The following is a 19,509-nucleotide window of genomic DNA, read 5'->3' on the forward strand; positions in this document are numbered from 1 at the left end:
ACATGTACTCACAGCTGAGGGGAATAGAACATAGCATGCCATGCAGGGCCACAGAGGATTTGTACTTGTGACCAGAGTGAACATCTGGGGGCTTGAGAGGCAGGCTTTGTAGTATCAAGAGGATATAGTGCTTCCTGGCTCCCATAGGAGGATGTGATTGGTTCATTTGAATAATTTTGTGGTCTGGCAGGGAACTGAAACCACTACTTGGGGATAAGCAGGGATTGTACTTGGTCCCTTTGATAAGGAAGTTTGTTTGACTAGGGGACCTTACCCGTGGGAGCAGAGTAGGCAGGGGAACTTATAGTTAGGTCATTCAAAGCCCTCGCAATTTTACCAGATGTCAAGGCAGCACTAATACTGGACCTTAACTTAAGCCTTACGCCACACCCTTCTCCTCCTTTATCCTTCTCAGAGGTGATCTAAATTCCTGGGGGTGCTTATAAATCATCCCAGCAGTTGAAGAGGAGTGGCTACCTCACCCATCTCTGTCCAATCCCAGATCTCTTCTGATTGGCCTGCTGCTCAGCACCCCACTTGGACACCCCCTTGTGGGGTCTTAGGCACTCCTCAGGTCTTTCCACAACACTTGACTATCTGCTCATCTCTGGGAGGCTGCCTCATTTCCATCAATGCTAACATCTCCCTCAGTCATTGCTAATCTCCTTTTTCTTTTTTTGTTTTGTTTTGTTTTGTTTTGTTTTTGCAGTACGCGGGCCTCTCACTGCTGTGACCTCTCCTGTTGCGGAGCACAGGCTCCAACGCGCAGGCTCAGCAGCCATGGCTCACAGGCCTAGCCGCTCCGCGGCATGTGGGATCTTCCCAGACCAGGGCATGAACCCGTGTCCGCTGCATCGGCAGGCGGACTCTCAACCACTGCGCCACCAGGGAAGCCCACTAATCTCCTTTTTGATATCTGCTTTATGCATGACTTGGCAAAGCCCATGGAGGATTTAGGCAAAAGATCCCTTCTGTCCTGGGGATCTTTTGGATCCCCCCGAAACTGATCCTGTTTCATCATCTTTTCTTGGGCATCCACAAGATCTAAGCTCTAGAGACAGTCTTTCCTTGCTCGCTAAACTCATTTCCTTTGGGGCAAGAAAATGATTGTGATTTATCAAGCATACTTCCTTCTCTGTGACTTATGGTATAAATTTCATGCTCTAGTCTTCAGGATTTTTGGTTCTTGATATGCAAAGCCAAGTTTTGTTCAAAACAAAACAAGAAACTTTCTCTCTCAAACCCCAGGCTCTTATTATTTAACTTAAAATTTGGTTTTACATATCAAGAATTGCTGTCTCAGCTACTGGTCTCAAAATAAATTCAACAACTGATGTCTTTGTTCTAGAGCTACAGCTGAGCTGTCCAGTACAGTAGCCACATGTGGCTATTTTAATTTAAAAGTTTAAATTAATATTGATTTTGGTGATATAAGACTTAAAATTCAGTTCCTCAGTCATGGTAGCCACATTTCAAGTGCTCAACAGCTACATGTGGCTAGTGGCTACCATATTGGACAGTCAAATATGGAACATTTCCGCCCTGCAGAAAGTTCTGCAGTTAGACCGTGCTCATCTAGAGGATAGCTACCTTTCCCTTGAGGGCTGTGAATTGTGAGAGTGAAGGGCAGTGTGTAAAGAAACGGGAGTGAGGGATGACGTTGCTGAGGAAGAAACCTGTTGGTATCTCAAAATGTTATCTTGCTCCAGTAACCTTGAAGAGAGTTTTGAGCTTTAGAAACTCGAGTAACTGCTGTTAATGAGATTCCCTTCCTGTTTTAGTAGAAGAACATTTTTGGCAGCTGGAAATGCTCCTGCCTACCAGTCTGTCACAGATGACACGTAGCATGGGTTGCCGCCACTGAGCAACTCTCTCATGAAGAGCATGTTTGCTTCCCAGCTCAGCTTGCCACAGCCGCTGGATCCACAGAGCCTCCAGGTGTGTTGAGAGCTATTTTTATACCAATCAAAAGTACATTGTGCTGGAATGCCCTTTAGCCTTGGTAGGCTCTCCTTCACTCACGTGGTAGAGTGGGCTAGGCCCCCATGGCCCGCTGTTACTCCCAGTCAGGTGCTCTCCCTCTAAACCGCTCAACAGGCTAATTGGGACAACAGCTTATCTGCTCACAGCTGGTAGCAAAACCAACACCTGATCTCTTCCATGTAATAAATAATAATGATAGCAATTACGATACGTAAATTAGGTCAGCAGCTGAGTTGTGAACAGCCCGGTAACAACATGTGTTATCGAATGTAATCCTGGCAACTATTATTGCTCCTAGGCACTAACTATATTACCCACCTGCTACAACTAAAGAGTTTGAGGTTCTAGAAGGCCAGAGATCAGACTGCTGCATAGTCATGGCAACACTAGGTCACAAACTGTGTTAGTTATCTATGGCTTCAGAGCAAATTACCCCCAAATTTAGCAGATTGACACAATAAACATTAATTATCTCATATAGTTTCTGAGGCTCAGGAGTCTGGGAGCAGCTTAGCTGGGTAGTTCTGGTTCAGGATCTCTCATGAGGCTCTGGTCAAGGTGCTGCACCTCTTAATGGGAAGAGAATCAAAGAATTTGTGGACCAGGACTTCCCTGGCAGTCCACTGATTAAGACTTCGCCTTCCAATGCTGGGAGTGTGGGTTTGATCCCCGGTCAGGGAGCCAAGATCCTACATGCCTCGTGGCCAAACAAACAAAACATAAAACAGAAGCAATATTGTAACAAATTTAATAAAGACTTAGAAATGGTCCACATCAAAAAAAATCTTTAAAACAAAAAAGAATTTGTGGACATATCTTTTTTTTTTTTTTTTTTTTGGCCTCACAGTGAGAACTTAGTTCCCCAGCCAGAGATCAAACCCGTGCTCCCTGCGGTGGAAGCTCAAAGTCTTAACCACTGGACCCCCAGGGAAGTCCCTGTGGGCATATCTTTAAAACCACCTCACAAGCCCAGATCTTTTGACTCCAAAACCTCCAACTTAATGTTTTTATGTTACAAAGCTAAGCCAAGTAATGCCAGCATCAACCCCATGTAAGTCTCACACTTCTACCTTCCATAGCTACAAGACAGTGACTCTTGGCCCAAGCCTTGACCCTCATTTAGACCCGAAGACAGGGTTGGACCGTGACCATTGGGCCTGCTCCTGCTGCCTTTGAGTGTTGCCTGGGGTTAGGTGGATGTAGGTGTCCTGGCTCCCTGCTACCTGAATCAACTCCAACTCTAGGAATTGTCTGAAGCCAGTACCGAGTCTGGAAGTGTAGAATGGGGTCAGGTGGACAGGCCCACTATATCCAGGACTGCATGTCATGCCCCAGGGAGTAGGGGATGCCTTGGCTGTTGGACAGTGATGTGGAGAAGACAGAGGCCCATGTGTAACGTTGTGACATTGGTTTTGAGTTGATGCCTAGAACTGGAGCACAATGGAGATAAAGGACAAATATTTAAGGTTTGTAATATTGAAAAAATTTGAGTAAGTTTACTTTTTTTTTTTTTTTTTTTTTTTTTTTTTGCGGTACGCGGGCCTCTCACCGCTGTGGCCTCTCCCGCTGCGGAGCACAGGCTCCGGACGCGCAGGCTCAGCGGCCATGGCTCACGGGCCCAGCCGCTCCGCGGCATGTGGGATCTTCCCGGACCGGGGCACGAACCCGTGTCCCCTGCATTGGCAGGCGGACTCTCAACCACTGCGCCACCCGGGAAGCCCAAGTTTACTTTTTTTGATTATAAATATGTACCATTGGTTTTATACTATTCTGGGACTTTGAAATACTGGTGTTGACTATTTACACTGAAATCTTAAGTACCCTCTGTGTTTAGTCACTTTCTGAAAAATCAATTTAAAAAATAAGATTATTACTCTCTCCTGTGCATCATCCGGGACTATCCATCAAGAATTATTTCTACATAATAGAGAAATCATCCCACAGTGTTTTGGTGTGCAGACACAGACATCTTGTTCATATACAAATGTCTGTTTCTTATGGACATTATTATGCAGCATTATTATATTTATTATTTGGTTCTTTTAGGCATTTGTGCTGTTCCCTTGGAGAACATTTCTGGAGGATGGAGGACCATTTCCGGTTACAAGTAGCAGCCCAGATACCCTAGAATATAAGATGCAGGTAGGATAGGTCTTCCCACTTGTCACAGAGAGAGCCGAATGCAGACTGCAAAGCAGGTGTCATTGGGTCCGTAGGTCTGATCCTTCATACTCTAGTCAGCGGTGAATAATTTATGAGATAAGCAAGGTGTTTGGTTATGAAACTGTAAACCCAGTGCTGCAAGGTGAGTCATGTTTTCTTATGACAGAAGAAAATCATGGTTTCAGCTGGCATCAGACTTGAAACAGCTGAAATACTTATGGCTAATAATGATCTGGGGGAGTGGTCATCCATTTCTGGTCACTCTCGGGAACTCTTAGAGTAACTCCCAGGCTGGCAGTTCAGAGACGTGTGACTACTGACCAACCTACAGTAGTAGGAAGAGAACTCTTTAAGCAGAACTCAAAGGGAGAATTTCTTTCAATTATATGTTTCCCCCTGATTATTTAAGCAAGTATTATTGTGTTTTCATTTTTTTAAATAGAAAATATTTAATAAGTATTATTAACAACATTAAAGTCAATGACACCTTTGCTTCAAAATAATATGGAGGTGGGGAGTGATGAAGATGGGGCAGGACTGGCTATAGGTTGGTGGTTCTTAGGGCCGGGTGATGGGAGCTATTCTGTTTGCTTTTTGTATGTGCTCAAAATTTTCCGTAAGTAAAAAGATTTTTTTTTAAAGCGAAATAGTAAGAATGGCTTTAAAAAAAAGTAATCATAGTCCCCCACTAGGGGACGGTCACAGTTCATTTTGGTTTCTTTCCAGTATTTTCCCTGTGCATACATGTATCACACTATACATACACCACATACGGACACCACCATAAGGTTTAGGAAACTTGGACTTCCACACAGAGCCGGAAGTCTGATATGTTCAAGGGGGACTTTGAGCTAGATATGTTGCTCTGATTTTTATGGATTTTTTTTTTTAATAGTTGAGAGCAGGGGGCTTGTAAACACAACTACTCCTAATTTTCTCCCTCAAAACCGCGTGTAAAGGATACATAGAAGTGTTCAAAACGGATGTTTTGGTTTCATTTTGTTCCTTTTTGGTTTTAGCTATGCCTCTGTAGGCTGAGTGACCGTGACCTCAGGGTGGCTCATGGAGAGCTGGTGGGCAAGCAGCTGCTAATGGAAGATGTCCTTCTGAGTAACTATATGATCATGGAGGGTCCCCCAGGATGGCAGGCCACACTGGACAAAAATACACAGGTATTCTTGGTGAACGGTCTACGTACTTGACCAGTGCTGCATTGTACCGAAGGACCTTTCTATCTGGGAGAGGGACTAGATAGCTTCATCCATCCCATAGCCTCTCCCAGGGTCCCGGGACTGTGCTTATCTGCACGGGAGCAGCAGTGAAGCAGCGGTAGCCCGTGAGAGCCCCTCCAAAATATGTTCTTTCACAGCAAGTCCCATGATCAGTGGTATATCTATTTCTTTTAATTTTAAAACTAGAATAAACTTCATGGGGGGCGGTCCGTTGAAACCAATTTGAACTCCAACTGGCTGCTTTTCCTTGTGAGTCTCACACATTTCGGGCTGGAGTTGGCAGGGTATGACAGAGGCCCCAGGTGAACATCTTCAGCCTGGCTCCTGTCTGCATCACTCCGCTAGCCCATGGACTCCTAAGCAAGCACTCCCTTCTCCGGACTTGCCTCCCTGAAGCTCTAAGGTGCCAAGAGCCAGTAGTCCCCCTAGTATCATAACTTGAAACAATCCTGCATGATTCTGGAACTAGACAGAGACTTGTCTGGACGTGGGGTAAGCTAGCCAGTGCCCCCATTTAAAGAGTCCCCTTTTCAGAGCCAAAGTCTCTGCACCAGCCATTTCCATTTCCTTACCTTCCATCCACTCCTTAGAAACTGTGATCTGTCTTCTTCCTCATCTCATCAAGACTGCTCTCACTGAGAGCACCGTGGTCCTTGTCACTAAATCTCCTGGATACTTTTCAGTCCCCTTCCAACCTGAACCCTTAGCAGCATTTGACACAGTGTGTCCTTCTTGAAGCCTCTCTGCCCTTAGCTTCTGAAGCACAGCTCTCTCCAGTTTTCCTCTGACATCGTGGGCCATGCCTTCTCAGACTTCTGTGTCAAGTCCCCTCCCTCTGCCAATCCTGAAAATGTTGCTCTTTGGGTTCTGTCCCACTTCCACCACTGCCAGGGCTGCATTTTGACTTCCATGACTCTAGCCACTTTTGTCTTTGTGGGCCCATTTCTCCATTAAAAAACATGAAGAGTTATAGTTTACAACTGTGTTAATATAAAGAAAAATATATTAATAAATTATAGCATTTTATTCAACCTAAATATTCTTTTTCTTTCTGATTTTAAAAGAAATTAAAACATTTTGTGGGCCCTAAGCACTGTGCCTTCTGTGTCTAATCAATAAGTTGGCCCTGAACACTATTAATAGATCATTATTAATTAATAATGTCTATGATTGAGATCTGTTCAGAGGCTTTATTAACTATTAATTTCTTTAATTCTCACAATAATCCTATGAGGTAGGTACTTTCATTATTCTCATTTTATAGATAAGAATACCAAAACTCAAAAAGGTTAAATGATATGCCTAAAAGTCACTTGCCGAGAGAGAAAAGAAACGCAGGTTCCAACCTAACAGCCAGGCCCCGGAGCTCCCTCATACTCTTATCCATGATATTGCTCCACTCCTCGCCCTCTCCATGGGCAAACCCAGCTAATTTTATAACTTGGATGGCTTTATGCGATGACTGCAAAATTTATATGTCTAGTCCAAATCTCAATCCTATCAGATTCATATGTTCAACTGCCTTGTTCCATCTCAGAGATACCGTGTCCCAAACTGAGCTCATTTTACTGCCCCTAAAGGTGCTCCTCCTTCCTTATTCCCTGTCAGTTAACCACCACCTGCCCAGTTACCCAGGCAAAAAAAATCTGGACACCCATCTTTGATTTCTGTCTATCATACCCCACAATCAGACAGCAAGTTCTACTATCCTATTATTTTAATATCTTTCAAGTTTTCTCCATCCTCCCTCAGCACTCCCCTCCACCAGTCCAAATCACTGTCATCTCCTAATGCTGGGCCAAGATCATAACCTCCAAAGGACTCCCTGTATTCCCTTTGCCTCCTTCACGTCCACTCACCAGGATAGTATTTTAAAATGCAAACCCGATTATGTCACTTCCCTCTTACAACTCTTCAATGACTTCCAAATGCCCTGTAATAGAGTCTGGGTGCCTTAACCAGATCTTTACAACCTGAATCCTGCCAATATCTCTACCCTCAACTCCTTTTATTTTGTCAGATGCACCATGCTCTCTCCTCAGTACCTTCATGCAGACTGGCCCCTCTGGTGGAAAACTTCCCTGTCCTCCCACTCTCTGCTTCATCATCTGATTAACTCCTACTTATCCTTCAGATTTCAACTTCCAAACCACTCTTTCAGAAGCTTTATCTGATCTCCCACCTTTGAGCCAATAGCCCTCTGTGCCAGTTAGGGGGCACCTGCTAGAAGTAACTAGTCATGACTTAAATTAGAAAGTGTATTAATCTTTCCAAACAGGTGTAGAAGGAGGCAGTTCATGTTGGTGCAGGCACCCAGCTCTGCCATCCTGGGTATGTCAGCAAAATGTCTCCCTCATCCTTGTAAGATGAAAACAGGAGCAAAAAAGCTTTCTCCTTAAGGGGCTTTGTCTTTTTATCAAGGAGGGAATTCTTTTTCAGAAGACTTCCAGTAGATTTTTCTTGTGTCTCACTGGCTAAAACTGAGTCACAAGTCCATTTCAGGCCAACTAGTGGAAAATGAAGTATGTTAGATGTGCCAACTAAATTCCACAGCGGGATTCAATGCTTCACCCAGAGGGAGCATTTGCAAAGCTGGATATAGACCAAGTAGTGCCAAGACCAAGAAGCCTGCCAAAGGGCCCTTTGGTCCTTCTGTTTACTCTCTTTTGGCCCTGTTTCTGATGGATTACCATCTTTCCCTGACAATTCTGCCCTCCCCTGCCTTGTTCTTTATCCTGTTTCCTGTTCCTTCTCCCATCCTGTAAAACACTTAGGAAGAGAAGACTTCTCTTAACAGGAATATATTAACAAGGTAAGTTTGCTTTTAAATTATTATTTATTTTAATTGGTTTTATTTTATGATTGGTTCCATTTAAGAGTATTTCAATATTCATAGATAATAGGCAGCCCTGGAATTTATACTGCCTGTGACTTAGGACTCTAGGTTTCCTCTCCCAGCTAAGCCACCAGTTCTATGACCTCTTAGACTTCAGTCTCTAAGACTCCCAAGTGAAGGTGATGGATTAGCTCAGGACCTTTAAAATGGTCCCAGGAGCCCTGGGCTCCCCAGAGGCACCTTGGGGCTTTTTGAGTGGAGGGGCCCAGCTACATGGCCTGTAGGCAGCCCCCTCCTTGTCACCACGCTTGGCCTCGGTCTGTTGGATATCTTGGGTCACTGAGTAAGATTTCATTTGCTGAAAGGCTTCTGAGGATAAAATAAATTTGGAAACGCATGAATTAGCTGATTGTTGAGGAGGTAGGCTACTAGGTGGAAGGGTTGCCAGTGTTGGCAGGAGTTCACTCTCCCCTTGGTCTTGCTTGTAGTTCTTCCCCTAACCACCTCTCTTTCTGGCAGCCCCACCCCCATCCTACCCTCCCCATATGTTAATAGCACTGATCTAGGGTCCAGTTACATCATGTGGTGGTTCTTCCTGTTCCTGACCAGGAAACTTGAGTGTCCAAGGTGTTGTTACCTGAATGTCCTCTGAGTCCCTTCCTGTCATAACATCATGGTCCAGGTGTGCAAAGGAAAGCTCCTTTTCCTATAACTGAGACACTGTCTTCAGGCTGAGGGTGGGATACAGGTTCCCCTTCTGTCTGTCACTCTCTGGGTAGCCCTGGCCCTCACATCGCTGGTGCAGGAGAGCAGGGACCTGAAAACCTTATTCCCTCCACGTCCTCCTGGGCTCACAGCAGCCCCTCAACAAACACTTATTTAAGGAAAGCACCAAAGAATGAATGAACAAATCATAATTTAAAAGTGAAATTTCCTATTGAATAATAAATTCAAATCAAGAGACATGTTCTCTGCCTAACTTTTAAAGGATGGGAGGAGGAATAGGAGATAAAATAAACTTAAGTTTCCATTTCCTTACCCATAAAATGGGTAAAAATCCCCAATTTAAAGTTATAATATAGCTCTACCATGATGGGTTGTTAAATCTTGAGTGTGTGGAAGAGCTCTTTCCAAAATGCAGAGGCTAAACATGAAAGGCTCAATTTTTCAACGGCAGATAAAATGTTGGCACCCAAGTAAAAGAGTTTTAAAGTGAGTGGTTCACAGCTCAAGCAGAAACTTGAAATGGAGACATTTCTCTCCTTTCTATATACTGTCTATTCAGGAAGGATGCTTATACTCTAAGCTCTACATGTGCTGCTGGCCTGTAAACCATTCCTCCTGGGGAGAAAAGTCGTTCTCCAAAGACTTCATTCTGCATGAGCTGAATGAATATAAAAGGTCATCCTGTAGTGATCTATGGCTAATAAAAAAAAAAAAAGAATTTCTGTAATGCTTTCAGCCAGATTTGTCCAGAGTACAAGGATTCAGAAGTCGGTTCCAAAGCAGCTCAAAGACCTCCAGGCTGCTGGGGGGCCCATGTGATGCAGTGATGTCCCTTGCTTTGCTGAGATCATTTCTGGTGCTCTGGAAGCAACTGGAAGCGCTAAAGGAGCACTGGGGCCGACTCAAGCTGCGAGGCCGGGACATCAATTCTCCCTCTCTCCACAAACAGTTCTCGGAGCTCTATGGGTGAGTGTGCTCAGGGGGAAATTCATGTGAAGGAGTGGAACCTGGGATCTGGCAGATGACTGCCCTTGCTCTGAGGGTGACGTTTGGTCCATGAATTTGGTATGCCTAGCCCCACTGATCACAGAGGAGGCTGGGCAGTGTGTCTCTGTGAACAGCGCTTTACGGGAAAAGCTGAGTTCTATTGACTGCAGGGACAGCCCTGGATTCCACTGAGCAACACTGTATATCATTTTCCCAGAGTTCTGCCCCTGGGAACTGGTGCTTCTGAAGTGTCCCTTCAGTGCTAACTCTAAGCTTTTTAGCTCATAGGATCCCAGCGAGAATTGAGTGGGGAGTGCTGCTGCCGTGACCTCCTCTCTGCTCTCTGCCCCATTAGACCCAAGTCTAATGAGTCTCTGAGAGCCTCAGGCATCCCGGCCAAGGGTACAATATGGTGCAGCGTGAGGTGTTCAGTATGCAGAGTGCTGGGTTGTTTTCTCAACTTCAAGCCCTGGCTGGGATGACTTCGCTGGTGGGAAAGGCATGTGGTTTCTGCCATGTGTCTGTAAGCAAACAAGCATTCACTAAGCACCCAACCACCCCCCAGGACCTTACTGAGGGTATTAAGGCTCACTTTGGTGGCCTAGTCCAAATCGTCAATCTTATGAGTTATGACAGTCCGCTTTCCTGGTAAACAGGGAGTGAGGAGACGTGTCAATATTTTGAAGAATGAAGACTGAAATTAAATGTGCCCAATGGGAAAAGGCCTCACGATTTAGTATTGACTAAGGGAGTGGTAACTGGGGTGGATTTAGATGTCGATGTAAGTGTCTGTGATGAGTTGGGAGGTTTATGCATGATGACGGGAAACAGAACATGAATGAAAAGAATTGTCAGAGAATCTGAAAGAGAAAAAATGTTTGTTAATTTCTGTCTCTCTTCTTTAATAGAACTCACATTCTCCACCCTAGCATGAAAGCTATAGCTAGGTGGATCGGGAAAGAAGATGAATTTGAAGGACTTATAATAAGTAGTAAGTCTACTCTTCCTGCTAAAGGAGCTTCAGAAATTGAAATAAAAGCTCAGCAGGTATGCAGGAGCTATTTTTTTCTTTTCTTTTTTAATAGATCTTTATTGGAGTATAATTGCTTCACAATACTGTGTTAGTTTCTGTTGTACAACAAAGTGAATCAGCCATATGCATACATATATCCCCATATCCCCTCCCTCTTGAGCCTCCCTCCCACCCTCGCTATCCCACCCTTCTAGGTAGTCGCAAAGCACCGAGCTGATCTCCCTGTGCTATGCGGCTGCTTCCCACTAGCTATCTATTTTACATTTGGTAGTGTATATATGTCCATGCCACTCTCGCTTCACCCCAGTTTCCCCCTCCCCCCACACCCCATGTCCTCAAGTCCATTGCAGGAGCTATCTTGAACTTGACTTGAAAATTTACTTTATGACATTAGCATGTAAAACTACAGATATACCCAAGTGGTGTTTTTTCTAAGAAGATAAGTGTTTATTGAGGGTTTGTAAATTGCTGAACAGACTCTGAGGAAACTCAGTATGTAAAGGTATGTGGGGCTTTGATTAACATCTCAGTTCTGTAAGTCTAGGTTTTCCTATTTTTATTTTCCTCAAATTAAAAAAAAAGACAATAGAAAACATAACTACTAGCATCTCAAACATAAAATCCTGCACACAGGTATCTCCCCTGCAACACGCACACTCATGGAAGTGGAATATCTAAAATAGCTCCTGTGATTGTTTTTCCGAGAATAAGACAGCACAATTTATGTACTAGTCTATTTGGTGTGTGTTGATGGTCTATGTGGAGGGGTTGTTTTCCCAAGTGTTTGTTCCTCTTGGTCCTGGGATGCGGGCTCTGCCTGGCTGTGCTTATTGTAACAGGGAACAAAGACTCTAGCTGGTTGGGTGTAAGTGCAGAGGTGCATGTCCACTGAGCATCCAGGAGAACTCAGCACTTGCACCTCGCCCCCCAGCCCCCTGCCCACACACACACACCCCAGTCCCAAGCCCGTTGCTTACCCTTCTGAACTCTGCTTCCTCTCTAGTACCTGGGGTCCTCTGACAGGGAGAAACGTGGGCTTTGCAAGCATAATGGGTAGAGTAAGAGCTCAGGGGTATTGGAACAGTTTTTTCTTGATCATGTATGGAGTTGTAAATCTTCCCGTGAAATCCTCCTTGGTATCTAAATTGAGTTTTAGACCTAAGCGCTTCCTATAATAACAGCTCATGAAATTCCTGGCCACATTTAGAGACTCCAAAACACAAGAGGTCGCTTCAGACATTGAGCACTTTGCAATTTAGCAGAACCTGGTAAAAAGGGATACATTTTATCAATCAATACGTGGGCCAGGAAAAAAAGATGTCTGTCTCCAAAAAGGTGCATCTATCCCACTTGGGAACCCAAAAAAAGGAACCGTTTCTTCTTCCCCAGGAGAGAGTAACAAAAGGACTGGACCCAGCCCAAGGCCCTTATGCAAGAATTTAGGAGCCTAGAGTATAAGCCAATAGTGGAGAGTGGCTCTCAAACTGCTTATGCTAGCTTCAGAAACTTCTGGAAAATCTTGAAATTCATATGATCCAGGAGGTATTAAGTTAACAGAGAGATAACACTAGTTGTATCAGAAAAGTCCAAGGAGCAGCATACTCTCCCTATAGGTAAAGTATGTTTATTTTATTACTTTATAAAATAACATTTTTATTTTTTTTCCTAATTATGAAAGCAATCCATGTGTCCATATTCATGGAAAAACAAAAACACTACAACGCCCAGAAAATAATATAAAAATTACTTTTTAACACCTTGGCCCAAGAAATAAGTACTTAAAAAAATTTTTTTTTTTTATTGAAGTATAGTTGATTTACAAGGTTGTATTAGTTTCTGGTGATTCAGTTATATATTCTTTATCAGATTCTTTTCTGTTGTAGTTTATTATAAGATATTGACTATAGTTCCCTGTGTTCAGAGAGAAGTACTTTTACCGTTTTGATATATATTCTTGACTTAAAGGGCTTTTAAGTAGAAAACATTTGTAAACTTCAGTCTCTGCTGATTAACTCATACCTGAAATAAAGTTGAAATGGGGGAAACACATAAAGCTTTTTCGTATATATAAGCGTATATAAATATATATCTTAGAAATACATATATTTGGGATGGGAAGACAATCAAAATTGTTTCATTTGAGGTCTAAAGTGAGGGTGACTTAATGGGCAAGTGACTAGTACACTCCCACAGGACTCTCACAGGGGCACTTGGGGTTTAATGCTTTGTAGGTTCCATCTTGTACTCTTCATTTTCACTTAGAATTTGTATTTTGTAAGTGGCATCCAGTGAGTCAACGGAGGATGCACCAAAGGCTTGTAGCCTGGGCTCACACACACTCCTGCTGCCTCCCCACCTTGCCAGGAGGAGTTCTCAGCTGCCTGTTCCTCTGCCCTCTGGCACCCCAGGCACCACTAACTTCCCCCTCACTATCTGCATCCAGCAATGGCTGCCACTCCCCACCCAGTGGGGGCCTGAGCACGGCGAGGGCATGTGTGGGGCATGTGTACCTGACAGCATTTCAGGGACCCCAGACTGGCAGCACCAGGCTATGTTTGATGGGTGACTCACTGGGTGTGAGCTTGTTGCCCATCCCTGGGAACCTAGAATATCCCAGGGCAGAGATTGCAATACCCTTGGGGTTGCCCATCCGGGGTAGTAGGAGCAATGGGCCTGAAGGAAGAGGAGACGCCCAGCTCAACTTCCTCGCCCCTGGCTCGGCATGAAGCCTCAGTCCAGTAGCTAGTAGACCAGGTGCATTCATGCACCCGTCACAGGGTGGGGCCCCTGGTGCCCCTGCGCACATCCCCATGCCAAGGAGCCAACATTAAAAACAAAAACACTGTGACAAGTCAAGAGAGAGACTGAAGAAGAAAGAAGAACATTTTATATTTTAGTACCTTTAATGGCACTTTTTTCCTGCTTTTTGAACAAGGCCTGCGTTTTTATTTTTCATGGGGCACCATAGATTATGTGGCTGGTCCTTTCTGAACTACAGTGTCTACTCCTAACTCCTACTAATTCTGTAGGAAAATCCACAACCTTTGAGCTAAGGGGAGTTGTTTGACTAACAAAATAAATAATGGTTTCCTTTTGAGACAAGGTTCACAGACATTGTAATGTTAATTAATAACCTTTTTGGGCATCTAAGACACTGTGGTTTTATCAGTGCTTCGAGCAACTGAATTCTGTAAGCAGGACTTTGGGAAAAGGCTGTGCAGTGAGAGAGCAAGCCCCCACCAAATGGGCATCTCTGACTGTCACCAGAGAGTGGAGTGTGGTTGAGCTCCGATTACAGAACATTTAACAAGACACAAAGCGACTGTTGTTTGTGCTGTGTTTGCTGCATCCAGGCGGTTCCCTTCTGAGTCCTTCGAGAAAATCCACAAGCACAGGGCAGGTGCAACCATCTGCACGTTTCAGGGCTGTGATGCTTCTGAGACTTCCGGGTGGGGGCCCGGGAGGGGCGGAAGTGTCTTTGCTTTGCAGCTGTGCTATGTGTTGCCTTGTGCAGGGTGCTTGTCAGCTGTGCTTGGAAAGGGCCTTCAGTAAGGGGCTGGTGGGAGTCAGGCAAAGGGGAGGGGTAGAGTTATTTTTAATGGTGGTAAGGTTGATATTACCAAACCTTACCAAAACCTAGAGTATACTGGCCAATTCTGAAGTCTTGTTCAGATTCTGTACTCTTAAGATATTTTAAATAAATGCCAGTAATGAGGGTGTTTTGTTATTGTTGGGTTTTGTTTTTGAATCATGGTTCAGCATGATTCAGTGGAGAGGCCTAGGCCTTCTCCTGTGCTGAGTTCCCCCAGTACAAGTGATGGAGTCCCCACTGTGTGCTAGGGGTGCTTTTATATTCTTCGTCTTAGTCTTCCTGAGACCTCTGTGGGCTGGGTATGTGGAAGAGGGTGATAAAACCTTGGAACTCGCACTCACCTACTGTTCATCTCAGCAGCAAGAAGCAGCCATAGTGGATTGGGCTTCCAACAGGGGCTGCTTCTTCATGCAGAGATCACCATTTGTGGTCAAGGTTAGCTTGGGGCTAGGGGTTTCTCCAGAGGGGGTTGGGAATGGAGAGTATTGAGAACAGGGGACATCACGGGCTCGAATATTTCTCCCCTATTTCCTTCCCTCCTCCCCACCTTGTCTTGGAGCTTCATCTTTTTATACAGCTTCTGAATGAGCTTCATTTGTCAGTGAGCATCTGAAAATGTGGCAGCCACACCTGGTCTGGTGCTAGTTCTTGGTAGCTTGTGCTCCCCTGAGAGTGATCAAAAGCAGCCCCAGATACCCTCACTCAGCCTCAGGGCTTGCTTAACAGAGAAATGGGCACCACTGATTCAAAAAGGCTCTGCCATTCTCCATCTTTGACATTTTGGCATTGAAGTAATTTTTAATTGATCTTCTAAATTTCTCTGAGAAGTTTATAAGGCCAGCAGCCTCCAGAGTGGAGGCATATATCCCAGGGGTGTGGGAAGAAAATACTAGGACTTCTAAATAGATTACGTCTGTATGTAAGAAGCCCATGTTACGCGCTACACTAAGGCGTCCTGAAGTGACCACGGGGAGGCAATGCACAAGAGAATAATAAGAAAGAGTAGAGTTGACAGTACTAATCCTAGTACATGCTTATCTTTAGCCACATTATGAGGTTAAAAAAGATAACCTAATCACATCTAAGAAGTCAGACAAAACTTTTTTTTAAGTCAAAGAAACTATTGGGAATGTGGATTGAGATTCATTCTTATTGTTGATGAATCTCACCCTATGTACATCATGCTTTGCAATATTAGCCATTGATAGTACTGGAGGTAGTTATGAATACATAAACAGACATATGTTAAAGGTGAGTGAACAAAAATGCTTTTCTTGAAGGAAGCACAATCAAAACATTTGGGAGAACATGGGCTAAGTCAGCATTTCCCCAGAAGTGTGCCCTGGAATACTAACTCCTTAGCATGTTAAGGCAGTAGTTCTCCCAACCCCCTTTCACTAACGGACTCATGGATTACCTGAAGCTTTCCATTCCCTTGGTAGCACAAGCCAGCAAAGTACACACTAATCACAGCCTTTGGGTTGCATATGTTTACCTAGCATCACTGATCGTTGTTTGCTCCAAACCTGTTTGTGCCAGTTTTACTTGTCATTGTGTTTGAGTAATTTAATTATTATGTAAACCAATGAAATAGGAGTACAAAAAGAAAGATCTGTCCTCTAAAAACTAAGTTGAAATAGATAAACTGTGGTACATCCAATCAACAGAATATTACTGAACGCTAAAAAGAAATGAGCTATCAAATCATGAAAAGACATGAAGGAAGCTTAAATGTATATTACTAAGTGAAAGAAGCCAACCTGAAAAGGCTACATATTGTATGATTCCAACTATGTGACATTCAAAAAAAGACAAAACCATGGAGACAGTAAAAAGATCAGTGGTTGCCAGCAGTTGAGAGAGAACAATGAATAACAGAGCACAGAGGATTTTTAGGGCAATGAAACTATTCTGTATGATACTACAGTAGTGGATACTTGCCACTATACATTTGTCCAACCCATAGTTTCACAAGAGTGAACTGTAATGTACACTGTGGACTTTGGATGATATCAGTTGTAGCAGATGTACCACACTGGTGCGGGATGTTGATAGCCGGGGAGGCTGTATGTTTTGGGTGAGGGTGCAGGGGATTTATGGGAACTCTCTGAATTGTCTGTTCAATTATTCTGTGAACCTAAAACTTCTTTTAAAAAAACAAAAGATGATGCTTTTGGATTGTTTCATGGTCTTTAAGATTTCTCTCCGTAAAAAGAAACACGCCAAAAACACACACACACACTAGAAATTGTAGACCACACACTATGTATTATGATTTATAGAGGAAAGATGGTACAGAACTCCAGTGAGTGGGTACATACAAAGAAAAAGCCTAGGCTCTATGTTAGAAGATTGGCAAATGTTTGTATATTCGTGCTTGTTTGGGGTTGTTTTGCGGTATGTGGGCCTCTCACTGTCGTGGCCTCTCCCGTTGCGGAGCACAGGCTCCGGACACACAGGTTCAGCGGCCATGGCTCACGGGCCCAGCCGCTCCGCGGCACGTGGAATCTTCCTGGTCCGGGGCACAATCCCATGTCCCCTGCATCGGCAGGTGGACTCCCAACCACTGTGCCACCAGGGAAGCCCTATTTGTGTATTTTTAATTTAAATAAAATGTTTAAGATAGTGCATGTCGTTTTTTAAGCATTCTCTGGTTTAATAGACTCCTTATGATTGACGAACCAACTCTTAGTCTTGATTGCATTGGACAGGAGGATTTCTACTGTGTTTTGCAGGGGTTAGGGAAGAAGGGTTTGATTTGCTTTTTAAAAATACGTTTCGGAAACTGGGAGTAAATCATGTTAGAAAGGTTCCTTTACTCCAGACTTTCTCAGAGCCTTTACTATCCTACTGTGTGTTGAATCTCCAGAGAGAGAGTATGAAATGTTCTTTGAATTTATTTGACCACAGAACCCTTTTATTCCCTTGGGAATATCTTTCATCACCTCAAAGAACTAGTGTTCTGGGAAGCAGTTTGAGAAACACAGGAGTACAAAATTCATACATATGCTTGAAGCAATAAGGTTTTCAACCTACCAATTGCCCCCAGCCACCCAGCTGATCAAGAGAACAACTGTGACTGGCAGTTGTGTGCCTTCAAATTTCAATTCTGCCTTGGCTTGGGATGCAGGGGCCCCTCAGGTGCAGAGCGTTGGTGGTTGTGTGAGAGAAGTGAAGTGCTGCCAAACCAAGGTGCCCTTCAGAAGGAGGGGGCTGTGTGGGTGTGGGGTGTTCAGAGAGGAAGAGAGGGGAAGTCGTTTGGCCACCAGTGTGCTATCTCCCTCCCACCTCCATGCTTTGTCTTAAAGAAGCCATGCACACACACACACACCTAAAATGGGACACATTTGGAGACCACCAACACCACCTGGCCAGGAACTGTTTCTCTTGGATGAATTCTTCTCATCCTGACTTCGCCTGACTCCTGCCTACAGTTGCAGGTGCATGTCTGAACTTGAACTCAGGAGGAGGAAGCATGAGGGAAGAATTCCCAACACTTCAGTAAAATATTACCCTCTTAGCTGAACCCATAGCTAAACCCCAAACCAGCTCTGTGGGCATTTGCCAGGTGAAGATCCCCAAACTAGAAGTGTGTGGCCCCTCGCAAGGATTATCTGTGAGCCAGAGACCTGCCAGGAGAGTACCCTGGAAAAAGTATCCAGTTTCTTATCTGAACATTTCTGAAACATACATGAGCTCTGTCTTGTCAAAGTTTAGACTTATGGAAGTCTTAAACATCTTAGAAGTATGAACTTCTAGGCACAACATTAACTCTTGGATTTTCTACTTCAGCTATGTTAGGACAGTGGTGATATGTCTATTCACCTTTATTATCCTAAAGAAAAAGCAAAATCAGATTTATTTGTTTATGATGGAAAGTAGCCAATTGTAGAAGAAATGTTGAATTCCATTTTGAAAAACAGGACCCCTGATAAATAATAAGTGCAAATACCAGAGGCTCCTGCTCTGTCATATCCACATTTTGGGGAGGATTTTGCTGGATGCTTGCTCTTGTGTGCACTGAGTCTCCCGTCTGAAAATGAAAGTATGAGTAGGAAATCTCATCTAAAATTAGAAACAGGTGGGGGCAGGGAGCGGCCCTGTGGGTACACTTGCTGGTGGCCAACCCCACCCCCAACAGAAAAGGGAGTGGGGCGGGGCTTGGCTTCCACCTCTGAAGCTCTATGCCTCTGTGAGTTTCAGGACTTCCCGGAAGTGGGAAGAGGAGAGAAATAGGTGAGTGAGGTTAAGAGGTACAAGCTTCCAATTACAAAGTAAGTGAGTCATGGGGACAAAATGTACAGCAGAGGGAATATAGTTAATAATATTGTAATAACTTTGGTGACAGATGGTAACTAGATTTATGGTGGTGATCATTTTGTAATGTATCGAAATACTGAATCACTGTGTTGTGCACCTGCAACTAACACAATGTAGTAGGTCAATTATACCTCAATTAAAAAAAAAAAAGACCCTCCTGGGGCCATGTGCGAGGAAGTAGGCCTCACACAAAATGATTACGTACACAAGTACTTTTGCTCTCCCATATGGAAGTTAAAGAGTGCTGACATACTTCCTTGTTCCAGCACTGTCCTATTATTTTTAAATTTGATTTTATTTTTTAACAGATAATGCATTTACCTGGTTCAAAACTCAAAATGACATAAAACATATATATTTAGCAGGCTTGTTGCCACCATTGACCCCCTTCTGCCACCCCTATGTAATGATCTTTTTCAGTTTTTAATATATCCTTTTCAGTGCTTTTTATATATCTACTATTTCATTCTTTTATTCAATACCTATTTCCTAAGCACCTGCTGTTTTCTAGGCTATATATTTTAAGCACTGTTTTGGGCATACAGTAGTCCTCCCTTTTCTGTGGGGAGTATGTTGCAACACCCCTAGTGGATGCCTAAAACGAGGGCTAGTACCAAACCCTATATATATATATATA

The 19,509-nt window shown here is 43.8% G+C and overlaps 1 protein-coding gene across 1 annotated transcript in view; it reads left to right on the forward strand.

Annotated features, from left to right (window-relative positions):
* LOC112406565 (coiled-coil domain-containing protein 162-like) overlaps positions 1-19,509 on the forward strand; it is a 57,443-nt gene that overhangs the window by 11,163 nt on the left and 26,771 nt on the right. The window contains 7 exon segments of the mRNA XM_024755449.1: positions 1,782-1,938; positions 4,030-4,125; positions 5,166-5,318; positions 9,677-9,906; positions 10,836-10,974; positions 12,458-12,507; positions 12,509-12,573. Of these exon segments, the coding sequence (XP_024611217.1) occupies positions 1,876-1,938; positions 4,030-4,125; positions 5,166-5,318; positions 9,677-9,906; positions 10,836-10,974; positions 12,458-12,507; positions 12,509-12,573 (796 nt within the window). The 5' untranslated portion in view covers positions 1,782-1,875.

Source organism: Neophocaena asiaeorientalis, unplaced genomic scaffold (genome assembly GCF_003031525.2).
Source record: "Neophocaena asiaeorientalis asiaeorientalis breed wild unplaced genomic scaffold, Neophocaena_asiaeorientalis_V1.1 scaffold105, whole genome shotgun sequence".
NCBI lineage: Eukaryota > Metazoa > Chordata > Mammalia > Artiodactyla > Phocoenidae > Neophocaena > Neophocaena asiaeorientalis.